The sequence below is a fragment of the Neolamprologus multifasciatus genome, chromosome 10, assembly GCF_963576455.1.
Source record: "Neolamprologus multifasciatus chromosome 10, fNeoMul1.2, whole genome shotgun sequence".
Lineage (NCBI taxonomy): Eukaryota > Metazoa > Chordata > Actinopteri > Cichliformes > Cichlidae > Neolamprologus > Neolamprologus multifasciatus.
In genome coordinates this window covers 14,333,943-14,356,279 of record NC_140448.1, presented here as the reverse complement: position 1 = coordinate 14,356,279, position 22,337 = coordinate 14,333,943, and the positions used below count along the sequence as shown (strand labels likewise).

General features: G+C 41.5%; 2 protein-coding genes across 5 annotated transcripts in view; one reads left to right on the top strand and one right to left on the bottom strand.

Annotated features, from left to right (window-relative positions):
* The first annotated feature begins 9,533 nt into the window (after positions 1 to 9,533).
* On the top strand, positions 9,534 to 20,673 carry LOC146509825 (solute carrier family 22 member 6-like). Its single transcript, XM_085173938.1, has 11 exons — positions 9,534 to 9,942; positions 10,007 to 10,501; positions 10,589 to 10,692; positions 10,837 to 10,991; positions 11,085 to 11,253; positions 11,358 to 11,481; positions 11,568 to 11,683; positions 11,778 to 11,992; positions 12,077 to 12,185; positions 16,046 to 16,249; positions 16,488 to 20,673. The coding sequence occupies exons 2-11, from the start codon at positions 10,097 to 10,099 to the stop codon at positions 16,573 to 16,575; spliced, it is 1,689 nt and encodes a 562-aa protein (XP_085030064.1). The 5' UTR covers positions 9,534 to 9,942; positions 10,007 to 10,096; the 3' UTR covers positions 16,576 to 20,673.
* The window catches only part of LOC146509824 (pro-neuregulin-2, membrane-bound isoform-like), a 77,486-nt gene continuing 73,718 nt past the window's right edge, over positions 18,570 to 22,337 (bottom strand). For all 4 annotated transcript variants that reach the window (XM_085173935.1, XM_085173934.1, XM_085173936.1 and 1 more), the window contains one exon: positions 18,570 to 21,814. In XM_085173935.1, coding sequence (XP_085030061.1) covers positions 21,160 to 21,814 — 655 coding nt within the window. In that variant the 3' untranslated portion in view covers positions 18,570 to 21,159. The remainder of the gene's footprint in view (positions 21,815 to 22,337) is intronic.

The following is a 22,337-nucleotide window of genomic DNA, read 5'->3' as shown; positions in this document are numbered from 1 at the left end:
TATAAAAAAAGTCTTTGCTGTTAACTAGTAGACAACTTTTGCTAAAATGAAAATAAATATTTCATTTGTTTAGAATATCTGTCAGTTATATAAAATAAAAATATTTCTTATAGATGCAGGTCTATACTATATTGATTTTTGTCGGTTCATTATCACTCTTTAATGCGGTGTATTGTCCGGTTTGGAGCTGTAGGAATAATGCAGCTACCCTGTGCGTAACACTGTGTAAATATTGCAATACCTTTACAGCAGACCATAGGCTCAAATCACCATTATGTTACAACACCGTTAATGACTTTCATTTGAATAAAAAATGTTTGAGAGTGTGATGTTAAGCACCCTTTTAAAGCAGGTCTTCATACTAAGAAATAATTTGTTTTTAGAAACCTTAACCTTAGTGTTTTTAAAAATCTTTGTAGGAGTTGTGTTGAAGCAGTAGAAACCAACCATGCTCCTAAATTTCCTCTCAGATCACTGCTAATCTAGGCTTGCTGAGCGATGGATTGTCAGCTGTGAACAGTGCTGGAATTCAAGACATCAGCAGAGACCGAGGAGGACATTTGGAGATTTTAGGTACCACAAGAAGGCAACAGAACAATGTAACGCTGACTACTATTGAATTACAACACTCACATAAAGAGAAAGACCTAGATGCACACTATTTAGATCTAAGTGTAGGTCTGATCTGATTTGTCATGTGAGAACTTTAATTTCTCTGTGCCTCTGGTACAGACATATTTACATGAAGTACAGGAAATAAAAACGATACAGCTGTGGAGGTGATGAAAGGCGTATTTCTTCGCATCTGCCAGACTGTTTCTGAATCTCCTCTTTGTGCTACCTTTCACTAAACCTGTCCTATTTCTGACTTAAGTGAGTTTAAATCTGACTGTGCAAAATGGCAGACAAGTGTATTTAACAAAATGTCACACCATCCCTTAAATAAAATAAAATAACATTAAAAGGGAACACTAGCCAATTAGAATTGCATACTGCCCAGGGAATACTCTTCTCATCGAAATGAGCACTGTTTCTCACTCTTGCCTACCTTAGCGTATTTCATCATCATGCCTGCTGTGTGTCAGTTTCCACTGAGTCTCTCAGAGTGCCCTGACTGGCCTCTCGAGGCTGAGAGAGAACCAGCAGAGAGAGGAAACTTCTCAAAATATTCATGACAAACCCAGTGCCATATCAGCCACACAGGTCTGGTCCCCACCTGTCGCTGTGCGGAGAGTCTCCCAGCGAGTCGAAGGAGTCCCCGTACTGCAGCCTCGGCCGATGGGGGTCAGAGTAGCCACAGTGTGCAGCGCGCCATGCTCGAGCCTCCGTGCACGCAGGGCTGCTGCATTTACTGGTCCCCACGGATGATGACATCATTCCCGGCGAGTCAGAGAGGATACTGTCAGAATGTTCCAGGCTCCATGTCCGTTCCTCATGTCTGACAATAAAAAAGACAAAAAAATAGGTGTTAACATGCACACACCCCACAATATGTCTAAGTTTCACTTTTTTTGTAATTTTTTTAAAAGAGTGCTTGATAACAAATCTGCAGCTGTCTCTGGAGGAAGAACATTTCCACAATTCAACTGCAATTCCATGATCCGTTAGCAAAAGTACCCAGATATTCAGCTCTTATCTCTTTTAATCCTGTTCCTCTCTAACCTGCATATGAAAACTTAGTCCCTCACAGCGACAGGTCAGTCATAAACCCTTTGATTAAGTTGCTTCTGAAGAGAAGTCCACAAGAGAAAAGGGGAGGAGGGGTGTGCTTTATGGTTAACTCCTTGTGGGCTAGAGATGTGTGTATCTTAAAAACTTACTGCTCTCAGAGCCTCGAACTACTGACCATTAAAGTCAAGCCTTTTTACCTCCCGAGGGAGTTCAGCTCAGTTCTCCTCTCAGCTGTTTACATTCCTCCACATGCTGATAAAACTACGGCTATGGACGAACTGTATGACATCATTACTGGACTTGAGAACAATAATCCAGAAGCTGCCTTTATTGTGCTGGGAGACTTCAACAGAGCCAACATGAAGAAGGTTCTCCCCAAATACTATCAGCACATCTCCTTCCCCACAAGAGGTGATCAAACATTGGACCACTGTTACACTCCATTCAAAGAGTGCTACAAACCCCTCCCCCGCCCAGCTTTTGGTAAGGCAGACCATTGTTCCATTCTGCTGCTGCCTGCATACAGACAAAGACTGAAACAGGAAAAACCAGCTTCCAGGGTTATTTACAAATGGGACAGTGAGGCTGAGGAGGTCCTGCAGGACTGCTTTGAGACAACTGACTGGCAGATATTTGTGGATGCAGCTGATGGCAACATCAATGAACTCACAGACTCTGTCATTGGATATATTGGAAAGTGCATGGATGATATCATCACAAAAACCACTGTCCGCATATATCCAAATCAGAAACCCTGGGTAAATAAAGACGTTCGTGCCAAGCTAAAAGTGCGGACCTCTGCCTTTAACTCCGGGGATGCTGATGCTTATAAAGCAGCCAGGTATGACCTCCGAAAGTCCATAAAAAAGGCCAGAAAGGACTACAGGGACAAAATGGAGTTCAGCTACCACAGCTTTGACACCAGGCGACTGTGGAATGGACTGCGCTGCATCACTGACTACAAGAAGGTCAACACAGTCAGTGTTCAGCCCACTGCTTCTCTCGCAGACGAGCTCAACAACTTCTATGCTCGTTTTGATGCAGACAACAGAGAGCAGATCCTCTACCCTCAGGAGGACAGTGAGGCTGCAACTTTAACTCTGAGAACAGAAGCTGTGAGATGGACCTTTAAAAAGGTAAATCCTCACAAAGCTCCAGGACCAGACGGCATCCCAGGCCGGCTACTCAGAGTGTGTGCAGACGAGCTGGCAGAGGTGTTCACCAACATCTTCAACCTCTCCCTGAGGCAGTCAGTGGTCCCCACGTCCCTCAAAGCATCCACCATCATTCCCGTTCCCAAAAAATCAGTGGTCTCCTGTCTGAATGACTACCGTCCTGTTGCACTGACATCAGTCATCATGAAGTGCCTGGAGCGGCTGGTCAAAGGTCACATCTGCTCCTCCCTCCCTGACACACTGGACCCTCTTCAGTTTGCCTATCGGACAAACAGAGCCACAGAGGATGCCATCGCCCTGGCAACGCACACCACCCTCACTCACCTGGAAAAAGGGAATACATATGCAAGGATGCTCTTCATCGACTACAGCTCTGCATTTAACACCATCATCCCCTCGAAACTTGCCACAAAGCTCGTCGACCTTGGGCTGGGAACACCAATCTGCAGATGGATTCTAAACTTCCTAACAAACAGGCCCCAGGTGGTGAGAGTTGGTAAGCACACCTCCTCATCACTCATCTTAAACACAGGTATGCCACAGGGTTGTGTGCTTAGCCCCCTCCTATATTCCCTGTTCACACACGACTGTGTTGCTAAACACGAGTCCAACATCATCATCAAGTTTGCTGATGACACAACCATCATAGGCCTCATCACAGGCAATGATGAGACGGCCTATAGAGAGGAGGTGATGGCGCTGTACGAGTGGTGTCTGGAAAATAACCTGACTCTCAACATCAGCAAAACTAGAGAGATGATAGTGGACTACCGGAAACGACCAGTCAGAGAACACCAGCCCATCCACATCAACGGTGTCAAGGTCGAAAGGTTCAGCAGCTTCAAGTTCCTTGGAGTCAACATCACCGAGGACTTCTCCTGGACCCTTCACACAGACACTGCTATCAGGAAAGCTCGCCAGCGGCTCTACTTCCTGAGGAGGCTGAGGAAGTTTAGCATGAACGCCAACATCACCTCAAATTTCTACAGGTGTACGATCGAGAGCTTGCTGACGAGCTGCATCACAATTTGGTACGGAAGCTGCTCTGCCAGCAGCCGTAAAGCACTACAGAGGGTGGTGAAGGCAGCAGAGCACATCACTGGCACGAGGCTTCCTGCCATTCAGGACATTTACCTCCAGCGATGCCTCCGTAAAGCACACAGCATCATCAAGGACCACAGCCACCCAGCACATCAGCTGTTCTCCTTGTTACCATCTGGCAGACGTTACAGGAGTCTGTCTGCTCGGACTACAAGACTTAAAAACAGTTTTTACCACCAAGCCGTACGACACCTCAACCACAACACTTAAACACACACAACACAGCACTCAGAAGCTACCCTGCAGCTTCACAAGTACTCTGTTTAATCTGCACTGGTCACTTCACTTTATTGTCATTGATATTTATATTTAAAAGTGCAATACTGTAATTTTCTGCTGCTCATTCCTGTGCAATATCCCATCTACCCTCCCGTCATATTTCTTTTCAAGATTTTCTTATTTAATCACTAGTGTACATATATTTATATTTATAGATACATATATATTTAGTCATCTTTTCTCTTTTACCATGTCTCTCTAATATTTTGCTCCTTACTATTTTTATATTTTTATATTTTATTTTATTATATTTTATTATATTTTCTCCTACTATATCATGCTGCTGAGTGACTGCTGCTCGTAAAACACATTTCATTGCAATGTTGACCCTGTGCTAACTTGCATATGACAAATAAAACTGAAAACTGAAGAGCTTTCCAATAGAAACAACAGAAGAAAACCAAATCTTCAGTAGTGCACACTAATACATTCAGCATGGAGGAGATTCCAGGGAACAGACAGTTACTCTAGGAGAGCTGGAGAGGGCCATAGAAGATCCTTAACCTATCAGCAGGACCGTATCTGATTGTTCGTGCAAGGAAGAACAGGATGAGCCAGAGCTGCGAAAGGACCTCCAGCAGGCCACTGGTGTGAATGTCTCAGACCAAACAATCAGAAACAGACTTTGTGAGGGTGGCCTGAGAGCACAAAATCCTCTATTGTGCCCTGTGCTCACTGCCCAACACCATGGAGCCCAACTGGCATGTAGTATACCACAATTGGCAGGTCCACCAATGACGACCTGTGTTTTTCACAGATGAGAGCAGGTTCATGTGGCGAGAATATGCACACATTGCCTGGGCAGCTGCATAGGCATGTTTTTCACTGGGTGAAATGCATTTACCCCATAAAATTCAATCTGTTACAGTGAAGAATACAAACATAAATGGGCCTTGTGAACTCATTATAGTATTTATAAATGAAAAGAAAGAACAGAGCCCCTCCTCCACCCCCATTACTATCAAGGTTACTGTTGAGGTTGAGTTTTACTGTAACATGGTTTTATGGTGAGTATGGATGCTCTTTTCTTGGCGTACCTTGTAAAACTGATCTTATATGACATATATGTCAGCAGAACTATATCTACACTGATCAGCATGAAAAGAAATCTCTCTGTATTAAACAGCAAACATTGAATATTATCTCAACCAATCACTTGGTGGCCAGAAACGAACATGAAAAACTACAGCATAGGAGGCTAAAGCTACAAGAAGCTGGGTAAAAAAAATGTTGCAGAAAAAGTGTAGGAACCAGGCAAGAACAGCTTCTGATAGTAAAGACTAAAACTAAACTTCAGAAGAAGTGGTCAGAGTGATGACTGCAGTCATTAAAGATACACAGATTGTCAGAAAAAACAAAGACAGTTTGTGTAACTTTTGTTCTATTTAATGTTGAAACGGTTCGTGGGGTCAGACTTCTGTTAAACTGTTGTTATGTTCTTTGTACTGGTACTTAACGGAAAGTTAAAGTGTTACGTATCCACTTATGTTTAACAGGTTTTAACTGAGGAAGAGGTAAACGGTGAGAAGATGCACATGTTTTGTCACATTTTACTGATGTAATAAATGTGATAAATCCCTAACCTTTAGAGCTTGTCTATCTTTTTAGCAAGTGCATATCAAAAAATGATATGCACAAAAATCAGAAAAAACCAGAAAACCACAAAGGAAACCTTTTCTTCACTGTTCAAATGGCAATTTCCTGTTCTTTCAGACTTTGTGGATTTAGTCCCCTGTGATCTGTAATTTGATGACACATCTGCAATTTTTTACACATTGTTAGCTTTCTACCTCTGATTACTTTTTGATTACTTTTACTACTTTATTTGATTGCATTTTTTAATCTGGCAATTAAAGAATAAAACCTGCGATAGATGTTTCCTTTAGGCTGTATCTGTCTCTCCAGGTGTGAGGTTTGAGCATTTCAATATTGAAAGTTTTTTCATTGCTTGTAAGTAAACCCTACAACTCGATTTTATCAGGATAAACTGAAATAGAGATGGTGTTTTATTTTTCTTTCTCTTGATTGCTGTATCTGTTGATGATGACTCCTTACTTTGTTTCTCCTCTGAACTGACATGAAAATGTATGCGTAGGTCTGTGTGCCACTTTGATTGCAATCATCAGGTTATCCCCTCAACTTTCATGAAGTGACCAGAGCAAATTTTTCATTTGTTCTCTGCTGCTGCAAATCGGGGTGTCATTTCTATTGGTCTAAAATTAGTTTGCCTATTTTCTGTCATAAATTCAGTGGATGAACTAAATGACTGCACCAAAACCCAGTGAAGGATAAATGGATCATTTCTAAAAGATTATTTGGAGCTGTGAATCACGCAACGCTACTGTAGTAGAGTCCAAGAATAAAAATGTGGAGCTGGAAATGAGCATAATAGGTCCTCTTTAAGCTGGAATCCAGCTGCATTTGAAATTCCTAATGTCTTTGTGAACCTGAGCAGAGAAAGGTAAATATGGGTGACTGTATGCTGCAGAGGCTCTGAGGCTGACACGCACACCTCTCGAGTCTCAACATGTTATTGCGCTGACCTCTGTTTCAAAGTGTCCTTCCAGTTGGTAGGTCTGAAACCAAGATGAAAGTGAATTAATTAAACTGAGCCCTGCATTAAAGAACCAACTCAGCAAGTGACACTGATGTCACAGTGATCTTCGGGTCAGAGCCATAGTTGACAATTTGCCATTCAGAGTGATATTTAGTTCATTTCCCTATGAATGCATATTAATATTGTTATCCATATTAATTTTCATTTGTTTTTCTAGGGTCACATCTAGCTGACATTTGGCACACATGCATCCATGCTGCTTTAATGGATCCCCACATCTGTGTGTGGGCCATAGTCTGTATATGAGACTGATATAGCTTGTGGGTTTGGAAGTGAATCCTTTGCAGAAGTGGCTTCAAAGGATACATATACATATATGTATTTGCAACCCCAATTGCAAAACATTTGGGACTCTATGTAAAATGTAAAACAAAAACAAGGATGCAGGGATTTGCAAATGTCGTAAATCTATACTGTATTCAGAGAGCATAGAAAAAAGGGACATAAAAATATTTAAATGTACACATTTTACTGTTTCATAAGAAATATTAGCTCATTTTGAATTTGATGGCGGTGACATGTCTTAGAAAAGTTGTAACACGAGCAAAAAAAGGCTGCAAAGGTAAGTGATTTAAAAAAACAGCTGGAGGAAAAATAACAGATCAGTTACATTATTGGGTATAAAATAGCATCTTAAAGAGACCAACTATTGGAGAAACAAAGATGGGCAGATGTTCTGCAATCTGCATAAAATTGCATCTACAGTTGTGGAGCATGTTCCAAATAATGTTCCTCTGTGTATAATTATGTATGCTTTAAATATCTAAGCATCTACAGTGTATAAAATAATCAAAAAAGTCAGGGAATTTGGAGAAATCTTGAAATCTGTGCGCAGTGGAGAAGGCTGAAAATCAGTACTGGATCCTTGTGATCAGGCGGCACTGCACTAAAAGCAGGAAGGATTCTGTCATGGAATCTGTCTGTCACAGGCTCAGCAACACCTCCAGAAATCACACAATTCACCCCAGCTTCCACAAATGCAGGATTTCAAACAAAAAAGAACCCATGTGTGAACGTGAGCCAGAAACTTTCTGCACTAAAGCTCAATTAAAATGAACTAAGGAAAACTGAAAACCTCTTTGGAGGTCAAAGTAATACAAGTTTGAAACAGATAGGCAGCATCTGGTTTGTTATCAGTGCTCGGTTCAAAAGCCTGTGTCTTGGTCCAGGGGTGTATTGGTCTCTGTTGGAATTGGGATCATGCACATTAATGGTGAAAGGTATGTAAAGGATTTGATATGGATGATATGCTTCCATCCTTTTCAGGGAGGCCTTTTCAAAATCGGCACTACATGCTATTGTTACAGCATGGCTTCATAGCAGAAGTGTCCTGGTACCGAACTGGCCTGCCTGGAGTCCAGACATTTCACCAACTGAAAACATCAACGCCCAGGACTGTTCAGCAGCTGTATCTCTTCTTTTTAACTATTTGATGTTTTTTTCTTTTTTCTGTGTTATTGTAAATAAAATAGGAGCCTTTGAGGTTTGCACATCACTATGTTTCATTTTTATTTAGATTTTATGTAGTGTCTCAGCCTTTTATGGAACTTGGAACAAATTAATAAAATCTAAGCATATGATAGGAATTCTTCTTCTTCTTCTTCTGAAATGTTCCCGCTGCCTTTGTTTTGTCCATGACTGGCTGTTTAGTGAGCCATAAACTTAAGTAAAAGCATGCGATACCTAAGCCGTCTCCCTAGACCTTCATTGATATTCTGAGTGTTTCCCTCAGTTTGGTTACTTTCTGGTTACTCTGTTGTCCGTCCACCTGTCCAGAGCAGCTTTCTGTCTGTGTTTTTGTTGATTGTTAATTTAAATCCAGACTGGCAGAACACCCTGTTTTTGTAAAACATTAAGACTGGATGTAAAACAGCACTTCATGTTCTTGAAATTTCACAGGTCATGCAGAGAGTGTTCAAGACGTCTGTTGAATCTTTTTCTCATTTTCATTTTCAGCTGCTGTGAAAAAAACAAGACTTTTAAGGCTCAAACAGCAGATACATCAAATAAAAAGGAATCTAAGGACAAATCTTTTCCTGAACACACTCGCAGCTGAAAAAATGCAAAGTTTATTGTTTTGCTTTGGTGCACCTGCAGCTTCATTCGTCTTGACATCTCATGCTGATCCTTACACAAGAGCACAGATTCCTCATAACTAATCACCAAGACACACACCAGGCAGTCTCAGACAGCAACATCTACTCCATAAGTGCAATACAAATATGAAAAACAAATAATTGGAAAAAGATTTTTTTTTTCTTTTGCCCTTTATGAATGGTTCTGTCTCATAGCCTTTCTTCTGCATTGCACAAATGGAAGGACACCTTACGCAGTCACTGATTGACTGCTAATTCTGTTGTGTAACAAAAGCTAGTTACAGATCTTTCAAATAGTTGAATATTTATCAGCATGATGCAACAAGTCAAACACGTATGTTTTTCAGTTGTTTAAAGGGGTTGTATATCTTTTTTGTACATATATTACCAGCAAACTGGCCGTTGCTTGATTTGCGAACAATTCAAGAAGAAAGAAAAGAATATATCAAAAAACGAAAGAAAGAAAGAAAATGACATAGAAAATCAAATTCAGCCGGCCTGACATGTATGAACACACACACACACACACACCTACACACACACACATACACACACTGCCCTTCGTGTTATGTAGTCATTAAAGGGCAGGGAGTGCATCTAAGAGCAGCGAGCTGAGCATAGTTATGTCCTCACTCTTGATGCTGAAGCTCACTTGCAGTGAAGGACTTGACGCTGCCACTATACAACAAAGAGTACTCTACCTGAGCTTTCGCAGAACAAGCTGGTAATACCTCAAGAATTTACAGTGTACTTCGAGTAATCCAAACTTCAGGAAAGCTTTTGGAATTTGTGAGCCGATTTCTCACTTTTCCATGGTGCAGCAACAAGATGACTTTGACTTTATTTAGCATTTATAGCTTTGTTTTTTAAGGACTTCGTGGACCACTTTGCCAGCATTCATTTGAGCTGCATTAATTGTTTTAATGGCGATGCTACAGTAACCAACATAGTCACTGTGCATTTTTTTTCCAGTTTATCTAATTAGAGAAGACTAACTCGGCAGGTAAGTCTGTTTAGCTCTCAGTGGTTGTTTTTCACAACCAGTGTTTTTTTCAATGTTGTCACAGGTGCCGGAACCAAGTTCTTTGGGAAACAACAGCATAATCTAGTGCCATTAACATTAAAGTCACCTTCTAGTGTTCTAGTTGTACAAAAGCATGGGGTTCGGCGAGCTCCTTGAGCAGGTGGGCAGCACAGGCCGCTTCCAAATCCTGCACTTAACCCTCCTCTGCATACCCGCCCTGATGATGGCCAGCCACAACCTGCTGCAAAACTTTGTGGCTGTGGAGCCTCCTCACTACTGTAGCGCTCACTCAAATCTCTCACAGTCCCAGCTGAGCCCAGAGGAAGCTTTGCGGATCACAGTACCACAAGACCACAGAGGAAAATTGCTCAGGTGCCAGCGTTACGTTGTTCCACAGTGGCACCTCCTGGATAAAAATGGGACCTCCAATTTGAGAAATGAGGGAAACAGTGTGGATGATCTGGATGCTGACCTGCAAGGATGCATAGATGGCTGGACGTACAACATGGTTGACAGAAGCTCCACAATCATATCTGATGTAAAACTGCATTTTTATCACACTGTTTCAGTCAACTTGTCATCGCAGTGCAGATGTTCATATGTTGTAATGTGCATTTTTTGCTAGTGGCATTTAGTGTGTGACCTGCACTCTTTGAAGCAAATGGGACAAACCATCTACATGGGAGGCGTGCTTGTGGGAGCGTTTCTCTTCGGAACCCTTGGAGACAAGTAACACCAATAATATGCAATAAGCTGAATGTGTAATATTTTGACTCGTCTTTGAAAAGAAAAATCTTAATTGCCCAGTGGCATGAGTAATAAACAGTTCAGCAAATCAAATAATGTTTCACCGATGGCCCTCATGTCTTCTAGATATGGTCGACGTATCTTCCTGCTCATGTCTTACCTTCTGATGGCGGTCTCTGGAACATGTGCTGCATTTTCTCCTTCCTTCCCTCTGTTCTGCTTTTTCCGGTTTGGTTGTGGCATGGCTCTATCTGGCATAGGACTCAACACCTCGTCCCTCAGTATGATTTTTAGTTCCTTTATTTTACTTGACTAAAGGGATGTTGATGACATGGTCTCCCAATCTTATGAAAATGTGTTTCATCCGTTTCAAGTTATTGAGTGGATCCCCACTCGTGTGAGAACTGTGGTGGGCACGATAGCTGGCTACTGTTACACACTGGGCCAGCTGATCCTGGCATTGATGGCCTACTACATCCGGGACTGGAGGTGGTTAACCCTGGCTGTGTCTTTGCCTTTCTATGTGTTCTTCCTCTACGCATGGTGAGATGGCAATCATTGAACTGGAGAGCTTCAACTATAGTCACCAATGTTAAAGCTAAAACATTTTTAAAAAATGTAGCAAACCTAACCAATATTCCTTATAGGTGGTTTCATGAATCCGCAAGATGGTTGGCCTTAAAGAATAAGCCTGATCAGGCGATCAAGGGACTTAAAAGTGTGGCTAAGTTTAACGGACGGTGTGATGAGGGAGAAAAAATTGACATTAAGGTAAGGGAATATTTAAACTGTGGGACATAAATCTGTGTTTCACATAAACAGGCTGTATATTAACAATGTTTTCTCTTTGTGCACAGATGCTCCAGGAGTCCATGAAGAATGAGCTGTCCATGTCAAAGGGCTCCTACACTGCCTTGGATCTGTTCCGCACACCCTACATGAGGATTAGCACAGTCTGTCTGGCAGCTGCCTGGTGTGTGTGTGCTGCTCTTGTAGAAACACTCAGTGACAGATTTACAGCACCTTCTGTGAAACTGCAATGACACCCAGTGTATTTTTATATTTAGGTTATCAACCACCTTTGCCTACTATGGCCTTTCCATGGATCTGCAAAAGTTTGGAGTGGATATTTACCTGATACAAGTGATCTTTGGAGCTGTTGACATACCAGCTAAAATCATCATCACTGTGACTATGAGTTATATAGGGCGCCGGCCATCGCAGTCTGGTGCTCTCATCTTCGCTGGGGTCACCATCTTGATCAACCTGCTGGTACCGTATGGTATGTCAGAACACAGACATGTGCACAAGATAAGGCTGAGGAGAAACAAGTGAGTGACCTGATGGATGTTCCGCTTTTTTGCAGATCAACAAACTCTGCGGACCTCTCTGGCAGTTGTGGGTAAAGGTTGTCTTGCTGCATCTTTCACCTGCTGTCACCTTTACACTGGAGAACTGCACCCAACCATTATTCGGTAAGTCTCATCTGGCAAAACCATAAAACTATCAGTAAGGAATCTAGATGACTAGATGGTTTAACAATGAAATCTAGGTTTCGCTGAAGAGCAACAACTAAGGATAATCGCTAATCCAGGGGTGGCTGCTTTTTTGTTTTTTATACAGTAGTAGATTTACAAATTCTGTGAACTGGAAAATCTATTGGTAACACTTTATAATATGAACTGCAAATTGCAGGCAAGTACCCTGTACTTAAGTGCATTTTGAGGGCAACAATGCGCAAGTACCCTGCACTTGCATGTAATTTGCGGGCAAGTACAGGCAGGGCTGGACTGGTACAAAAAATCGGCCCGGGCATTCTGACTAGAGACCGGCCCACCAGGCATTATAGGAAAAACCATAAATCCTTTTGAATGAAAACAAACGCTGTTGTCACAGTGATGTACACTGTCTTGTTGGTATATATGTATCAGTCTAATAAACTTAAACCTAGTACCCGAAAGTAGACTGCTTGGTCGAGTTAACCTCCTAAACTATCTACAACACATGGTGAAAACCTGAAATTAAGACAGAGAAGACTAGAGGTGAGACATGATCATTATTGATTACTGATGACAGATTTAGATATATTTTCATAAACCATTCATTTGTCACATCAATAAACAGCATGGCAGGGCAAAATATTTTTTCTAACATGGAAACCTTTAAAAAGTGAAAGGAGATAGAAAGACAGGTGAGAAAGAATAAAACTTAATTGACTTTTTGGTGGCATTTTACACACAGTACTGGTACAGTATCTAGAAAATGTGGGAAAATACTGGCATCATATACAGTACTTAGCTACTTCTGAAGAAATTATGATGGGACCCTTAAAAAAAAATTACTATGTACAATAATGGATTTCTATACATTTTACATCAGATGAAAACTTTGGTTGTAAGCTTCAGATAGTTATTTAATAACAGCCAGACATTTTAAATGACAATAAGAAAGTATTTCTTTGTGCCCCCCTTTCCCTGTTAATGCCCTACCTGGGCGCCTGGCAACACTTTGCTAGATCCACCCCTGCACAGTTACCAGCTGTCAGCTACTTAGAAAAGGATCCTGGTGTTATTTCTCAGAAACAGTTCATAACTCCATCACCTGTTCAGCTCTGATGATCCAGTAAGGACATCTCCTGGTTTCATCTTCATGTTTCCCTCTCACCACATATGCAAACCGATATCATGACCAGCAGCTTTTACAGCTGTGGCTCCAGCAAACATCAGCTGATACTAGAAATTAATATTAAATAAATTCTAACAACAGCTGATCAAGCTTAAACGTGCTGCTGTTGTTTAGCGCGACATCCGCCGGTTTCCCGTTCTGGCGCAAAGTGGGCGATAAACAAACAAGAGAGAAAAGCTGATCAGCTGATCACTGATCAGGTTCATGATTGAAGTAGCAAGGGGGGGGGGGGGGGGGGGGGGGGGATGAGAGAAGAAGAGGCAGCTGCAGGGTAAAGATGCAGAATAAATCCAGCTTTGTGTCTTTTTCATTGTAGCTGAAGTCCGGGACAAACTGTGTACCTTTTCACCTCAATACCAAACTCACAATATTTTCTCTCAATACGAGACAATTCCGTTTTTTACTTGACGGTTGGAAACTCTAATAACTAACCTTATAAATAAAATAAGATAAAACAAGTTCAACATCAATAATTGCATAGCACCCGCCCAGCACTATATAAACTCCGTCATGCTAGCTAGTACACAGTACGAGTTATTGTAACTGACTGTAAAAAGTCAGCATAACAAAAATAAACTCCACCAAAACTTGGTTTATATCTGACCCAGACAGACTGCAGGTCATATCTTCTTAACTGAAGTTCAGTTCACCGCCTCGGGTCTTTGCTCCTCCTGCCTTTCCGTCATCCACCTGCCCGCGTGTTGCATCTGCTGGCCTCCACCACTTGCTAATGTTACTGAATCTGTGGAAGCTCCGCAATAGCCACCACCCAACAACTGAGTTCTTTTACACATCTCCCAGCATCTGGCCAATCCACCACCTTTCAGTGTTTATACCGTTACGGAAAAAAAACAAAAAAACCCAAAACCCATTGGCCCATAAAAACGAAAAATCACCATCGGCCCATGAGGCAAATGCCCGGTATGCCCGATGGCCAGTCCAGCTATGAGTACAGGGTACAAACAGTGTACTTGTTTGAATGTTTTTGCAAAAATCTAACTTGCCTGCAAATTATTTGCAGGGCATGTTATAAAGTGCTACCAAACTTTTTATGTTTCATAACTGAAGGACGGTCTAAGCCAGACATTCCCAAAGTGTGTGTGTGTGTGTATGTGTGTGTTGGGGGAGGGGGGGGGGCAGAGCCATTGCGGGGGGGGGAGGGGGCAGTATGAAGGGGGGGGGGGGACAAAACGCTTGGACACTGCTAGCACGGGCAGCCACAGAAACGCAAAGCAGGAGATGAAGCATAGCTGAATATGTTTCCAAACCAACTTCATTCCTAAGCCAAAGACTAGAAAATATGGTGAAGCATATCTTCCATTTGGCTTCACCTGCACAAGTGCCAAGGTATGTCTCCCCTGCAGAATTGGTTTTCGCTGGGCTCTTCAAATCACAGACAAACAGTATCCCACATTCTTGATTTTTAGTTCAAACACCTGTTGTAATAAATAACTACTCCTGACATTTTGGAGATGTTAGCTCTGTATACAGTAAAGTTACAGTGGGATACAATCAGGCTGATCCTGCCACGATTTATTCCCCCTGTCTAAATCACAGACAAACAGTATCCCACAGCTGTTTATGTTTTTCAACCCATTTTGCACAGACAGGCATTTTTCGAAAATGAATTGATAGCAATGTTGAATATTATTACACAGGGGGGGAAAAAAACAACTGCACGTAAAATAATCACACCTTGATGCCTCTGTCTTTCTAAATGGAGGGACATTAACTGCGTGTGTGTATGTAAGCTTGTAAAAACCGAAGATAGTCAGATTAACAGTATTTTGTCTCTATCTGCCATTCTGCAATTCATCTCCGGTAAACAATAACGTGGCGCACAGCGTGACGTGGAAAAAGGTATATACCTTTGACACTGTGTGACGAACTCTGTATTCCTCGTCCACAGGTAAACGCAAAAAACCTCTGTTTTCGGTGATTCAAAACACCGTTTACGTGTGGACGAAACAGCTGCGTTTTCAAAAATACTCGTGTAGGTGTGGATGTAGCATAAAAGAGTTAGTAGTTTATTTTCTTACTACCTGTAATTTATTGCAGATTGCTTGTATTTGCTTAATTGTTTATTAAATGTTTGAGGTGTGAAATAAACCGCAATGGAGGAAAATAAGGGTGTGTGTGGTTGGAGGATGTGTTTGTGCGTGTGTGCGTGCATGCGCGGGAGGGGGGGGGGGGGGGGGACGCAAACATTTTTCTTGTAAAACAAAGGGGGGCCCAGCAAAAAAAGTTTGAGAACCACTGGTCTAAGCAATGAGTTCCAAATAATGTCTTTGTCACGTAGAAAACCTGAACTGTACCTTTGAAATTGTGCTGATTTTTCTTATATTAACAAATCTAAGGTATTAAATGTGTAGACAAACTTCTTTACACTGATATAAAGAGGAGTTTGAGGAGTTTCACTGGTCTGGCCCACTTAAGTTCAAAGTTGGCTGGATGTGGCCCATAATGACATCTCTGCTCTAACATATGGTTTCATGACATTTTAATAGTCTAAGACTGCACATGCACTTCTTTACTATCACTAAAATAATTGACATATTTACTGACCCTCTGTTGACACAATCTCTGACTTTACTGGTGTGTAGTTACGACTGTTTGCAGCTGTTTTATGGTTTTACGTCTTCTCTCTTAGTCTGAATGGTGTGGGATTGATGTCCAGTATGTCACGTGTAGGAGCTATGGTGGCGCCCATGGTGCGCCTCACGGGAGACTACATACCTTGGCTACCAGGTTTAATCTATGGAGGGGCGCCAATCCTCAGTGGGGTTGCTACTATGTTTCTTCCAGAAACGCTTGGCAAACCCCTTCCCGACACAATACAAGATGTGGAGGAGAGGTAAGATTGAGTTCCAGGACGCAGCATGTGTTCCTTTTATTTTATCTCTGCATGTCCCAGAATCAAAACATTAATTTTAGAAACAGAACTCAGGAGGACTCGAGGGTAACGTATACAGCAAATAGCAAATGATCATGGTTTACTCAAGGCCAAAAAAAGCTAGAAGAGAGAAAGAGAGAGGGAGAGAAGGGAGAAAAAAATAATATATCCACATTTGCATTTTCTATTTTGCACACAGGGGATCTCGGAAACGCTCCAAAATGTCACCAAAAGAAACAATAATCTTGGAAGACACCGGGGCAAACCTCCTAAAGCCTGTTGCCTGAGGGCATTTGTGTTGTACTTCTGATGTTTTTGTACTCCACATGTTAATGAAAGTAGAGTGAGTGCTACTTTTATCTCTTCTCTGTTCATTTGATTTCCACAAATTTGGTTCACCTTATGATTGCTGGACGAATGTTTTTTCTTTCGTTTTGTGAACAAATGAGTTAAATCCGAAGTGAACGCCACCATGAAAAGAACGCTGTGGACAATCAGACCTGTTTATCTGACAATCAGTAGATTTCAGGATCTTAATCTTACTTTGTACATGTCATTATTATTAATTTTTATTTGTATTTTGAATGTGTAGAGTGATTTCTTTATTTGAGCCTTTCACAGGTTAAAGACGGCATCTACTGGTATCTTTTAATGTTCTATACACAAGCCCGTATTGGAAAACAATTGCCTTTTTTTCTTTTAAATCAAGACTTCTTATAATCCATTTTAAATCTCAAAGTCTTTTTTATGGACGTTTGAACACAAATACTAGTAAAACCCTTTTCAGTCTACTTTATCTGGCATGAGTCATTTTGAGCTGAATTAACTAAAACGAGACAGAGCGAGAAATCAAGGATTTGGATTTAAATAAAAGCAGCAGATGAGCCACACAACAGAAGGCACAAAGTATAAAAACTAAATAAATTGATTCACAGCAGGAATCTGACGTGCCGTTGTTTTTCAAATCTCTTGTGTTCACAAGGCAGATTTCCCATGAATTATGTGAAATGAACCCCCACTCTTTAAAAATTGAACACTCTAATTAATGTTTGAAGGGCAGATCAGTGTTTTGTTGCTGAAGCAGGTAGCTTGGATAGGTCAGAGGATTTTGTTTGTGTTTTCCATAAGACAGCCTCCGAGAAATGTTGTAGTTTCTCAGATTTTGAAAAATGATTTCAGAGTCCATTTAATTTATCCAACTACTTTTGTTCTCAGTACGCTGCACGCTCTGGATTTAACGGCGCTCTCTAGAGTTCTCACAGTTACCACCCGGAAAACGAGTGTCATCACGCAAGCAAAAATGTAATGCAGTAGTTATCAATGTAGTTATTAAACGTATGGTGGTCAGTGAGAAGAATGATAAGAGTGAATATTATGAAAACATTACTTGGTCTCGTCCTTTTCCTTGAATTGGTTCAGCGGATTTGCTGCTTTTCTCTCAGTTACTGCTGTTACACGGATGTGAGGGGGGATGTTACTGGTAAAGGAGAAAACAATGCTGATGCAGAGCACCACTCACCCCTACATAGGGTGAACTCTTGTGATTTGAAGACTTCCGCATCTTGCTGCTTGTGACACCATCTAGTGGTGCATATATGCCAAGGCAGTAGCTGAACTTCCCATCACCTGACGGTATCCATGTGAGGAAAAAAACTAAAGGTGGAAAACTAAATCTAAAATGAAATCTTGACCATATTGAGGCTTTTGTCTTTCAGTGTTTAAATATTGGACTTGGATTTCACATATTGTAGCTACTCTCATTTATCAGAAGAGTTGATATTTTGGCCATATAGTCATCCATGATTAACAAAACAGGCAGCGTCACAATACTAGTACGCTTTGGTTCTTGTTCCTTAAAAGATCCGCCTGGAGAGAAAAACCCCAAACAAACCAGGATTTACAATAAATAGATTCATACTTATATCCTCATATCAACATGTATGTTTTCAATTTAAGGATCAGCTCGTACTTTCCTCTTTGAAATAGTTAAAGTTCGCCAATGCTCGCTCTCAGGCAACAAATGCATTGTTGTGTGTGTCTGGCACTAACTGTATGAAACTGCTATCTAAAACCCTTTGGTTACAACATATAAACCCTCGATCACTGTATTAAATAGATTTTATTTCACTGTCAGGTTTTATGCGTGTTCTCCTGAGACACCATGCGCACGCCAGACGAGTCCAACCCCAAGCCAAGAAAAAAAAAGAGAGAGAGAGAGAGAGAGAGATGAATCAAAATACAGAGGAAGGCGGTCTATAGAAATGACTACAACGTAAAATGATATGAATAAAGATTTATTTTCTCATATGAACAGGTGGATTCATTTTTCATTGTATTTTACAATCTATGACAATCTCGCAAGTTTTTTCTTTTTTCTAGCATATTTCAGGAATGACATGGGGAAAGGTTCTTTTTTATTGCTGAATGTTAAATGAAATACACTTTCACTGACTGGAAAAGAATTGTCTGCTGCTTTTTTTGTGTGATTTTTTTTAAATCTCTTTTTTTTAAACCATGCACCCATCTAACCTTGACCACAAGGACATGCAGAGGAGAGGTGTTCAAACATTTCAAGCGAGGGTGGGGTCGGGTGGGGTCATAAATTTCAACAGAAGAGGCTGATTGGACATGCCTGGTAGCATCTCAAATGGGTGAGAGGACTGGCAGGGTGAAGGGGCTGTCACATTTAAACTGGAGGTGAAGTCTTCTTTTGCACTTTTCTGACATACAAAATTAGACCCAGAGGTGAGAAACTCAATGAAAACATCTGCATGTTGTGACCGATGTGTGACCATCCTCTATTGCAGTGCCACTGTGCATTTACCATATACCAGTCAGAATTGCAGATCAGTGTTTAAAAGGCATAATTTCCCCCCTAATTGCAGCATTCCATTATTTTTAATAAGGAGGAGCAGAAATGTACCGACAGAGACGAAACATCAGCTGTCCTTTCTGTGCGAGCCACACTGACAGCTGTGACTTTGAGATATCTTTCAAATATTTACCTCTCCCTCAGTGGAGGACAAAGGGGTTAAAATGAATTTATTCACTTTCAAAATCATCATTTACAGGCTAAATTTTAAATGACTCCATCAGTCAACAAGACAAAGCAGTACACATTACTATCAGAGGAGAAACTATTTGGATTCTATCGGCTATTACTGGGAAGTATGCATGTAAGATGGAGGGATCTAAGCCGAGTGATAAAATAATTCACAGACACAGTCATTCAATGGACGTGACGTTAAGTGAACAAGGAAGGCTGAAAACATGATAGACGGCTGCATAATGGCTTTCAAAAAATAACTCGGGTAAATATGCATTTGTATCATGTTATTTCATTCTACACTATAGGCATCACATTTTTTTTCCACACAACACACTACAGTCACCTCTTAGAAAATGATGTAATCAAACAGCAAAATAGAAAGTTTGCATATTTTTGCATCATATGATCCTCCAAAGTTTCACAGCTATTTCGTTAATATTATCTAGTATGCTCTGTACTGTGATCCACTGAGCTGCTTCCACCTGACTTTACTTTTCTCTGCATGGGAATGATCGGGGTACTAGTAACTGCGTGTTAACACATAGGTCCTCAGCATCTGAGAACTTGAATCTTAGGTAGACCTAAACTTAAGGAAGAGGTTGAGCAGGGCTTGAGGTGGAGGCGGGGGAATGCATGTGGAAATCCTGAGACGCTGGTGGCCTTAAACGTAAGCCACGAAAACAGAATGGACACAGAAGGATGATTAGGCATGGGATTCGAGTGAAAACAGACGCAATCTTTTTGTTTTGCCACTGCCTCTGACAGCAGGGGTCACCCGGTGCCAAGCGGCTCAGTGTTTGTTGGCCACATACCAGGCTAAAGCAAGGAAAACCTGCTGGGAAATGATCATTTTCAAAAATTTTAAAAAAAAAAAAGGACGTAAATGGGGCGGGCTGGGGAGGGGCAGAATAGCTGTAAACACATCAAGCAATGACCTGCATAACATACAACCCTACAGCAGCCTTGCCTGCTCACCTACACTGGGGTCACTGTTCTGATTAACCACTTTTCTGTGAACCTCCGAGACTCTTTACTCTCACTCTTCTGAGACACCAGTAGACCCACACATTTGATGTTACCACAACAAACAGTGAAGTTCATCTAACAGTCACAAACGCATGCAAGCAACACACACAGGTGCGCACGAGCGTGCACACACACACACGCACACACTCGCAGACATTTATGCACACGCAACACAATTTCTCACTCTCTGTGACTCTTTTTCTCTTGGTAGACATTAGTTAGTGGGCAAAAAAAAAAAAGAAAGAAAAAAGAAAAGAATCTACATCGCATTTATGAGGCGTTCTAATAAATCCCAAATCATAAAAGAAAACCCTACAGGCGAATCATATTATCATATGTAAACATACACTTTATGTTGAAGTGGTTTATATCGTGTGATATGGAAGGGGTTAGACTTCTTGAAGGATGCAATTTGGAAAGAAAGTAAATAGGAAACCAGAGAGGAAAAACAAAAACATAAAAGTGTATAAAAAAATGAGGCGTCCATATAAGAAAGGCTACAAAAACCTCCACTGGCCCTCTGGCATCGGCATACAGCAAAAGGCACCACAATATTACTCTATTTTTTAACATTGTGAAAAAACTGGCACATCTTTTTATGCTGTAAATCAAAATGTACATATAAATAGAGTTTTCCCTATAAAAAAGTCTTTGCTGTTAACTAGTAGACAACTTTTGCTAAAATGAAAATAAATATTTCATTTGTTTAGAATATCTGTCAGTTATATAAAATAAAAATATTTCTTATAGATGCAGGTCTATACTATATTGATTTTTGTCGGTTCATTATCACTCTTTAATGCGGTGTATTGTCCGGTTTGGAGCGTGACTGTGTGAGTCTCGTGTGCGTGTTCCCATGCCCACTGTGTCGCCCTGACGAGTTAGAAGTCCGACTGTCCACCGGCCTGTAGATGGTGGAAGGCTCGGCGTTCATGTTCTGCATACTGAGGAAGGGCGTGCTCTCGCCGTCCTCCTCTGACTCACTATCTGTTAGACAGCTTCGAGACCCATAGTCCCGAGATGCCTCGTATCCTCGTGGGGCCACGTGGCCATTCAGTCTGGATCTCCGCCAGCGCCGGCTTCCAGTTCCACTGGACCCACTTCTCTTTGGTTGCTCCCGAGAGGACAGATACTCCTGGGTGGTCTCATAGTCTTCATCCTCAGCCAGCCGGTAGGGGCTGGAGGGAAGGCTTCCCCTGCTGTCATTTAGATAGGTTCGACGCTGCTGCCGGTAAGGCTCCTGGCAATGAGCATCGTGTAGGGGCACCTGGTAGCGGCGCAGCAGAGGCTGGTCATCCTCCAGGGGGTACGGATTGTGAACAGCAGGAGGGAGCGACATGGCGTGGCTGGCATTGGGGGATGTGATCTGGAAGGTAGGCACCTGCGGGGGCAATGAGTAATGGAAATCCACTGGGGATAGGCGGGCTGGTGTTGTCAGGGCTGATACGTATCTGTGGTAAATACAGAGAGGAGGAGGAGGTCATAGTTAATTGGAGAAGAACAAAGAATAGTGCTGACAAAGACAGCTGCACATACAGTAACCTAGTGTGAATGTTTTAAAGGTATTCTCTAAACTAATGAACATTATACCCTGAAGCTATACGTACACTTAAATATTCAGTCAAAGTGATTACTTTTCAATAGAGACGTTTAGCTTAGAGTTTCACCTGAGCAGCACCGCTCCCTGCTGTAGGTGGAGCACTGGGCGTTGGCTACAGGTTGCCCCAAAGTGTAGTTTACTTCCATCAATCCTGTGCAGTCTGGATAACTATATTACTGTTATATTTGCTACTCGATTACTGCTCAGACTGCTTTTGCTTTTGTGTGCAGAGCTTAAACATTTCTAATGAGAAATATAATATATAATAATATCTCCACTTGTAAAAGCACCATGGAGTCTCCTCTGTGATCTGCTCTGGATTGCATAACCCAACACAGGCACAATACTGCTTAATGTTCAAGACTGACAAAAGT

Coding starts and splice junctions, on each gene's coding strand:
- LOC146509825 (XM_085173938.1), top strand. CDS start 10,097: ATGGGGTTCGGCGAGCTCCTTGAGCAGGTGGGCAGCACAGGCCGCTTC. Junction 11,684..11,777: donor GTCTGTCTGGCAGCTGCCTG/GTGTGTGTGTGC, acceptor TTTTATATTTAG/GTTATCAACCACCTTTGCCT. Junction 11,993..12,076: donor CAACCTGCTGGTACCGTATG/GTATGTCAGAAC, acceptor GCTTTTTTGCAG/ATCAACAAACTCTGCGGACC.